Below are 9,602 nucleotides of genomic sequence, written 5' to 3' on the forward strand. Positions count from 1 at the left end.
TGGTTGAATTGCGAAGAGAGTGAATCTTGTCTTAGACAAAATTGTGTTATTTTAAATAGTCCAAGTACAAATTTAACCCATCCCCCTTTATTTTGGAAGGAAAGAGTATATTGTAAGCAGCAAAAGAGATTAGTCATCGAAAAGTGAGAAAGTTGGATTTCGTTGATTCATTTGTCAAATAAATATTCTAATTTCCAATTCAAAGAGAGAAAAGCTAAAAAGATGATTGTGTCTTGCCGAACGTGGTCGGCAAGACAAAAGAATGTCATCTTTGTCAAAAGTTGGTCATTCCCTAGTGGCTATTCTTCATTATACATTGCATTTCAGGATTTTCTATTTCTCTCCCTACTCCCAAGGTAAAGCCTGAGCCCTTAGGGCACCATGTAGAAAGTGAGAAGGAATCTTCACCCCAGGAAAAAGTTTATTTAGTGGTAATAGAACCATTTTACTGCTATCAACCTGCTGAGCTGGCAGGCAAAGTAGCATTTTCATTCATTTCATCTCCACTAAGATACAGTACCATCATACTTCCCTATTGATGTGAGCCTGCATTGTTTTTGATCCGTTCCAAAAAGAACGGAAAAGATGCAAATATATGTTTGTACTATACAAAATTGAGCACATTTGTCTTTTGTTAATATATTAGCCCATATATGCCCTTATCGTCACATAGTTGGTCCATATATGTCCTTTTTGAAACGGAATCCACAAACTGATAAGCTATTTCGTTAATTGTACTAAAACGTATTACAAACATTATTTCCTTTTTATTAGTACTTTTTTTTCTTTACCTTTCTCATTTCTTTCTTCTTTTTTTCTTTTCTTCTCTTTTTTTTCCTTTTTCTTTCTCCTATATCCGAGTTCCTCCATTGCTGATACCTTTTCCATTTTCGTCACCAATTTAACTTGACAAACCCCACAGATTCTACTGACATGAAGGAGATGAAAATTATCGGATTTTTTTTTTCGGTGGTGTTAATTGGGTGAAAGTAGGATATGGTTATTCAGAATTTGAAGGTCTTGTTCCTTTCAGATCTGAAGCTCCACGGTGAACAACACCTTCAAAATCTGAATACCATATCCTACCTTCACCAAATTAACACCATCGAAAAAAAATTTCCCACAATTTTTATCTCCTTCTTTTCAAAAGAACCAGAGCCTTCTCGCTTAGAAGGTTTTGACGGCGTAGGTTTGATTTTTAGGAATAAAATCACGTGAAATTGGTGACGAAAATGGAGAACGCATCGGCAATGGAGAAAACCGAATATGAGAGAAAGAAAAAGGAAAAAGAAAAAAGAGAAGAAAAGAAAAAAGAAGAAAGAAAGGTAGAGAAAAGTACTAATAAAAAGGTGATAGTGTTTGTAATACACTTTAATACAATTAAAGAAAGAGTTAATTAGTTTGGGTGGATTCCATTTCGAAAAGGGTATATATGGACCAACTATGTGACGGTAAGGGCATATATGGACCAATTATATGACGGGTAAGAGTATATATGGGTTAAAGTATTAATGAAGGATAAATGTTCTCAATTTTAATATAGTACAAGGGCATATTTAGATATTTTCCCGAAAAGAATGATCTTTTTTTAAATTTGGAAACAATTTAACTTAAACTTCCAATTCTACCCTTAATGAGAAGCTTTTATAACTACACAAATACTCTGGAATATTTTACACCACAAGTTTCAAAAGAATTATAGTCAATACAAATATTCTAACTCATTTCATTCCAAAAGTCTTCATTTTTTTCTTAAACTCAGTGCCTAGTCAAATAGGTTCACATAAATTGGAACGAACGGAGTAGTAATAATCAATGATGGTAACTCTTTCCTTTCTTATTTTTTTCTCTTTTCATGGCAAACACACCCATGTCGGGTGTTGTCTCATGATACCACATTGTGGTCCTTCTTTTCTTTTTATTCTCAGTTTCGGCCTAAAACACTTTTGTATGCATATTTGACAGCATTTGAGGCTCGTCCCGCAGATAAACAAGAGCTGAATTTAAAACATCAAACTTATAGAAAACGGATGCATGGCTGTAGATGCAGGTCAGTATTTGTCATAATTTTCTAGCTTGATCAGTGTGGTGGCCCTTCTGGTGAAGAGACAAAAACGTCTCGTTAATACACACATTTCGAAGATATATAAGTTCAGAAACTTTTAGTTATGCAATTTAGTTTTCTGCTACTTATATAGGGACATTAAAAGTAGATTTTATGGACTATAACCTATACAAAACTTTTTTGGTGCCATCGATGTATAATTACACATGAAATGTGAATTGGAGAATAATTTATAAAGAGGACAGTGATATTGGCCGACCTTAAAGTTGAAATACTTATTCACTTGAACAAAGGAAGGGATATAACTCTTGCTTGTATTTTTCCTTTTAGTATATATTTAAGGATGATACATTCTTATATTTAGAACAATATAACTTTTTATTTCTTTTTTTTTTAAAAAAGAATGGGGAGTCTGTCAGACCGCTATGAGACCATCCCAGGCCTGCAAGCGGAGCTGAGAACGATCCTCTGCTGCTCTAAGGCCACTAGTGACCATAGAGGCTGTTAATCACGCTCTAGCCTCATAGCCATGCCTCATCAACCAGACTTGGTTTTTCTGTCTCCTTAGAACTCAAGGAAACAGTGGTACGAGCCTATAGAACAGATCCTGTTCAAGTAAGGTCTACACTTCATGTTTTTACTTTTAGTGTCATGAATTTAGTCACTGATTAATACCATAAGTTTTACAAACAAATTTATAGTACAGATATGCAAGAAAGTCGGAAGAATTTCTAACGAAAAAGAAAAAACAAATATTGTTGGTTGTCAATAATTATACTCATCAAACCTTCCTCTTAATTAACACTCCTCTCGTCTTGTTTGAAGAAGACTTTTGTTATATGTGCCAAATATATGTCAAGTACAAAAACTATAAGTCGTGGTAGGATTCTTGAAATGTTTTTTCATTATCTCTACGATGATAGGCTATAACTGTGTATTTTAGTCGCTTATTGTATTCTAATTTACTGTACTTTAATTGAGTTTGAGCTTCAATGTTTTGTACTAATTGTGTGCTTTATACCTTGTAGAAGTGATTCCGAGCTATGTACATGTTATATATGGAACGAATTGGAGCTATTTGGAGCTTTGAAGTCTGAGTAAAAGCTCAAGGGATTAAGCTGGGATCGCGTTCGGGAGTCGAGAACCACATCCGCATATCAAAACGCAAGGAAAAAGATTCACTCTGAGAAATCACCACAGCCGCGACGCGTGGCGCGCCGCGGCTGTACAAATCTGCTGTATTTCAAATTTGCGTGCTCTGTGAAGATCTCCACTGCTGCCCCGCGTGGCGCGTCGCCCCATGCGGCGCGCCAGCGTATTTTTGACAGAGTAACAATCCTATTTCGCGTAGGAGAAGGTGGTTTCGTGTGGGCCCAACCTTACTTGGTATAAATACATGTAAAAATATTATTTTGAGGGGGAGGACAGACTTTTGGGACGTGCTTTTGACCTTGGGAGAGCACACACCACGCTTGAAGGAAGATTCTAACTAGTTTTTCTTCTCTTCTCTTCCTTTACTTTCATAGTTTATTAGTTCAAGAGTTTTCGGTGCTGCATGAACATTGTAGTTTGAAACTTGAATTGTTCTTATTATTTTATCATATTGGTTTATTTATTCAATCTTGCGCTTAATTATTTGATTGCTTGATCACCAATTGATTACTAGCTACGAATCTGGGATTGAACTCGGGAGAGGGAATTTTAGTTTGCATATAAGATTTAGTAGAGCGAGATCTTGAACTCGAGCACCGGGAACGGATTTGCGGTTAGGATAGGAATATACCTAATCGCCTTGCTGTTTTTTTTATTATTCCTAGCCAGAGAAATTAAACTAATCTCGAGATCCAGAAACCTATCTATACGCCTAGCCTTAAGCAAAAGAAATCTCGTTAGCCCTACCATAGAAACTATTACCTCGACTTGGATTGCAAAGGGCGAGTTCTTTTCTTGTCATGCCCAAAAACTTTCTTTATTCTCATTGGAGAAAGACTCTCCCGCGGCAAGGTTTTACACATAGGGCCAGCTGCTTTCTTTATCTCGCTTGCCCTTAGTCCGTCTAGCGCCTTTCGGTTGGGTTCCGCCCTGGGGGTTAGGTTAGACCGCTTGGGTTTTTTTTTCTAGTATCGAAGGCAGTCAACGTGTCAGCCATTCTTCCCCCATTAGACTTGTCAATCTTTTGCTCTTTTTCTTTCGGTCCGAAGCCGATAGGAAGTGAAAGTCGCTGAGGTAAGTTCCCCGCATGATTTGGCCCATCTTTCTTTCCTCCATGAGAAAACACTGCTCAGTGAGACAATGTAGTCAAGTTAATAGCAGCCAGAGCAAAAGATTGATATATAATGACAGTTCACCTTCTTGTGCCAACATCTCCATACTAAATAGATTTGGAAATTCTGCCCCTTATTAGTAGCCGAAGTAAAGGTCAGCATGAGATCAAAGTCACTTGCCGTCCGTTGGTTACTATACAGGAATTATAAATGTGTTCTTGTTAATCCTAATCCCATAGGAATATAAGCGTTAGGTTAGCTTGAATAGGCGAGTAGTACTTCGGGAGAAGGCTACGAGTAACATTAACCATGTCAATCAATAAACCAAATAAATTAATTAGAAAATTTAAGTGGAAGACTCAATGGGATTGGCCATAGCTCTAGAAAATCGACTCCCATTAAATTCGTGTCTAACATCGCCAATTTGTTTCCTTTGTTTCTTAGTTTACTACTCTAGAGTAGCCTTAGTTAAATATTCATACTTTAGAAAATCGCTTAGATGGATTACTTGTCTTAGTTTAATTTAGTAAATAGTTAATAACAAGTCTATATAGATATGATATCTGGACTTAATATCCTATATTACTTGTCGACCACGTATACTTGAGTGTGCATTAGGGAGCAACACTCTCCTTATAATAGAACGAAGTTGTATATCAAGATGTCTCAAACAAATCATGTCGTTAAGGCTAAAATGTGAATAGAAAGATCAAACAGTTTCTAAAAGGAAAAAAATGCCATTCTCTAATTCTACTTGAGATAACTTTAAAAAAAAAATGTGTCACAGAAACCGATGGAGTAACACAACTTTTTTTGTTATTCTAAAGGAGAATGTATTATCTTAATATAAATCTATAGTATGCTAAAGTATACTCCTATCGTTCCAATTTATGTGAACATGTTTGACTGGACACGGAGTTTAGAAAAAATAAAGACTTTTGAAATGTGTGGTCCTAAACAAGTCCAAAAGGGGCCCAGAGTATTTGTATGGTTATAAAAGCTTCTCATTAAGGGTATAATTGTAAGTTTAAGCTAATTGTTACCAAATTTAGAAAGAGATCATTCTTTTTTGAACGGACCAAAAAAGAAATAAGTTCACGAAAAGTGGAACATTACAGAGGTAGGGAGTATAATTTATGGGGAAAAATTTATTTTATTTTAATACTGTAACGCGTCATAGTTTAAAAAAATTAAAAAGCGAAGGCATGCTTTTGACCCAAAAAGAATTGTTATAAAAAATAACAAAAGAATCTCCTCTATAAAGGAAATATTAGCTCACGAAGCAAAGGTATCCTATATCTGCTTGCACATGAAGCTAAGCAGTCTTTTTCTTGTCCAATTCTTCTTTTTCTGTTCTCTTAGCTTTCATCTTTCTTGACTTTAAGTGATCACTCAAGAACCAGACCCCTCTTTCCTGCTCAGCCCTCTCCCCCTCCCCCGGAAAACACAACCCCAAAAGAAAAGATAGCAATTACACTAATCAATTAGTTGCTACTACTGCACCTTATAGAACTTCACAAAAACAAGTCTCTTTCTTGAACTTCCATGCACATGTACTATAGCAAAGCTTCACAAGAACAATACAGAGTGAATCAAGCTAGCTGATCAAACCTTCTTTTTTTTTTTTAAATAAAAAAAAAAGAGAAAATGGGCACGGTGAGAAAGCTTATAGTAGAAGTAATTGACGCACGAAACCTCCTTCCCAAGGACGGCCATGGCACTTCAAGTCCTTATGTAGTTGCGGATTTCTATGGCCAGCGAAGGAAGACGAGAACTGTGATCCGTGATCTGAACCCCATATGGAATGAAATGCTGGAATTCAACGTCGGAAAACCCTCCGATGTTTTCGGTGACATGCTGGAACTTGACGTGTTTCATGACAAGTTCATTGGCCCTACAACGAGGAATAACTTCCTCGGAAGGGTGAAGTTGAGCGCCAGGCAGTTTGTGAAGAAAGGTGAAGAAGCTTTGATTTATTACCCTTTGGAGAAGAAATATTGGTTCAGTTGGATTTCCGGTGAAATCGGTTTGAAAATTTATTTCTCCGAAGAAGTTGTTCCTCCGCCAGCTCCACCACCACCGCCACAAGAAGAAATCAAAGCTGACGCCGAGCCAGCACCACCGGCTGAGTCTACTCCGCCGCCATCAGAAGCTGCGCCACCTGCTGAAGCACCGGCGCCCGCACCCGAAGGTGAGAAGCCAAATATAGAGGAGCCACCAGTGAAGCCACCAGCGCCACCGGCTGAAGAAGAGGCGCCACCACAGGAAAATTCTGCTACTCCAGAATTTGAGTTTGATAAAGAAGGGAGTGGTGTTCTAATGGATCCACCAGCGGAGCTTCCAGTACAATCGGATGATTTTGAACACATGAAAAGATCTGTATCATTAGGATCTGTACCTCAAGTTAAACTAACTAACATTACTGGTCCTAGGCCAATTAGTCGTGCTTCATCAGTTAGCAGCTTCGTTTCTGAAGCTGCATCGGATAGATCAGCTCCAATCGAACGGTCCACATTTGATCTTGTAGAAAAGATGCATTATCTCTTCGTTCGAGTTGTTAAAGCTCGATCGCTTCCGACCGTCGGCAGCCCCGTCGTAAAAATTGCTGTTTCCGGCAGCCACGTTGTATCGAAGCCAGCCCGGAAAACGGTTTTGTTTGAGTGGGACCAAACTTTTGCTTTCGGCCGAGACGCACCTGATTCCTCATCCCTCTTGGAAGTCTCAGTGTGGGACCCATTGAGTGCCAAGTCATTCGACCCCACGTCCGACGTGGCAGGGCATGTCTTCTTAGGTGGCATTTGCTTTGATGTGAGTGAGATCCCTTTACGAGACCCACCTGATAGTCCTTTGGCTCCTCAATGGTATAGGCTTGAAGGAGGTGGGGCCCATAGAGGTGATCTAATGCTTGCCACGTGGGTTGGGACTCAAGCTGACGAATCATTCCCTGAAGCATGGAAGACTGACACAGCGGGTAATCCTAGTTCTAAATCAAAGGTATATCAATCTCCTAAATTATGGTACTTGAGATCATCAGTCATAGAGGCACAAGATATTTCTCAATTGACACATTCAAAAGAGTCATCATATCAGATTAAGGCCCAATTAGGATTCCAAGTTCAAAAGACGAAACTCATCACTACAACTACTGGGTCTCCATCTTGGAATGAAGACTTAGTATTTGTAGCAGCTGAGCCATTTACTGAACATTACTTGCTAATTTTCCTAATAGAAACCAGGCATCCGAAAGAGCAAACCGTTCTCGCAGTTTCTAGCATACCACTCACCACAATTGAGCGCCGAGTCGATGACCGTAAGGTGGCGTCGAGATGGTTTACATTTGAAGATCCTAATGAAGAGAAGAGAGTTTACAAAGGCAGAGTACACTTACGCCTTTGTTTCGACGGTGGATATCATGTGATGGACGAAGCAGCTCATGTTTGTAGCGATTATCGTCCAACTGCAAGGCAACTCTGGAAACAACCAATTGGGACTGTTGAATTGGGAATTATTGGATGCAAGAATTTGTTGCCCATGAAAACAATCGAAGGAAAAGGATCTACGGATGCCTATGCAGTAGCTAAGTATGGGAGCAAGTGGGTACGTACTCGTACTATATCTGATAGTTTAGAACCTAGGTGGAATGAGCAGTACACTTGGAGAGTTTATGATCCATCCACTGTGTTGACAATTGGAGTGTTTGATTGTTGGGAAGTATTCGAATCAGATGGCTGCAAAGAGTCCATGAGGCCAGATTTTCGGATTGGTAAGGTGCGTGTACGTATTTCTACACTGACGACAGGTAAAGTGTATAAGAATACTTTCCCGTTACTTTTGTTGTCACCAGCTGGTTTGAAGAAAATGGGGGAGATTGAATTAGCAGTGAGATTCATACGTGCTACACCAACACTTGATTTCTTACATGTCTATTCACAACCTTTGTTGCCCATGATGCATCATGTGAAGCCTCTTGGCATGGTTCAACAAGAGAGTTTAAGGACTGCAGCTGTTAAAATAGTAGCAAGTCACTTGACACGGTCCGAGCCGCCTCTTAGGCGTGAGGTTGTGACTTACATGCTTGATGCGGATTCACATTCATTTAGCATGCGTAAAGTTCGTGCTAATTGGTTTAGAATCATCAATGTGATCGCTGGAGTAATTGACATTGTCAAATGGATAGATGACACTCGTGGTTGGAAAAATCCAACTGCTACTTTACTTGTGCATGCACTTTTGGTAATGCTTGTGTGGTTCCCTGACTTGATCATCCCCACATTCGCATTCTATGTATTTGTGATCGGTGCATGGAATTACAGATTCAGATCACGGGACACTTTACCCCACTTTGATCCAAAGATCTCATTGGCAGAATCACTTGATCGCGATGAGCTTGACGAGGAGTTTGATGTATTGCCTTGTACTAGACCAAATGAATTGGTACGAGCCAGATATGATAAATTACGCATGCTTGGTGCACGGGTTCAGACAATCTTGGGCGACTTTGCAACGCAAGGGGAGCGAGTGCAAGCATTGGTAACTTGGCGTGACCCTCGAGCCACAGGGATATTTATTGGGCTGTGCTTTGTGGTGGCATTCATTTTGTACTTGGTACCATCTAAAATGGTGGCTATGGCCTTCGGTTTCTACTATCTTCGCCATCCCATCTTCAGGGATAGAATGCCTTCACCAGCATTGAATTTCTTTAGAAGGCTGCCTTCACTTTCGGACCGAATGCTCTAGTTCAATTTATTAGTTTAGCATGTATGGAAGGACAATGCACTAAATTTGCTGGAGTTACAGGGGCCACAATTGATATATTACTTCTGATTTGTGTTGCATATGGTATTGAGTACAATTTTCTTTTCGATCTTCTTTGTTACTATATGTATATCAACATAATTAAATAATATGAAGGTTGTATATCTATGTTCTTAAGGCGCGGGTGGTTTTTGTATGTTAAACCTAATTAACCACGAGAGTATTTCATATGTGTTAGAGTATTTCATATGTGTTATTTTCACTTGGTATTCATTAATGTGCTTTCCTTAGGTTCAGTTTTGGAATCAGGCATCTCTTTACAGAATCCACATTTATGTGATGGTTGTTCAATATTAACATTGGTAGGGATTCATCTATGTAAAATTGGTTTATATTAAATGATCGAATGATTGCGTGAGTAAGAACCAAAACCGGGGACAACAACTGCAGGTGACATCGGATAAGTCCTGAAGGGAGCATAACCGGCGAAAGCGGGTCGAATGTTTGTCACCATATGG

The 9,602-nt window shown here is 39.0% G+C and overlaps 1 protein-coding gene across 1 annotated transcript; it reads left to right on the forward strand.

Moving 5' to 3' along the window:
- On the forward strand, positions 5,626-9,261 carry LOC109228989 (protein QUIRKY). Its single transcript, XM_019394279.1, has one exon. The coding sequence runs from the start codon at positions 5,977-5,979 to the stop codon at positions 9,064-9,066; it is 3,090 nt and encodes a 1,029-aa protein (XP_019249824.1). The 5' UTR covers positions 5,626-5,976; the 3' UTR covers positions 9,067-9,261.

Source organism: Nicotiana attenuata, chromosome 1, assembly GCF_001879085.1.
Source record: "Nicotiana attenuata strain UT chromosome 1, NIATTr2, whole genome shotgun sequence".
NCBI lineage: Eukaryota > Viridiplantae > Streptophyta > Magnoliopsida > Solanales > Solanaceae > Nicotiana > Nicotiana attenuata.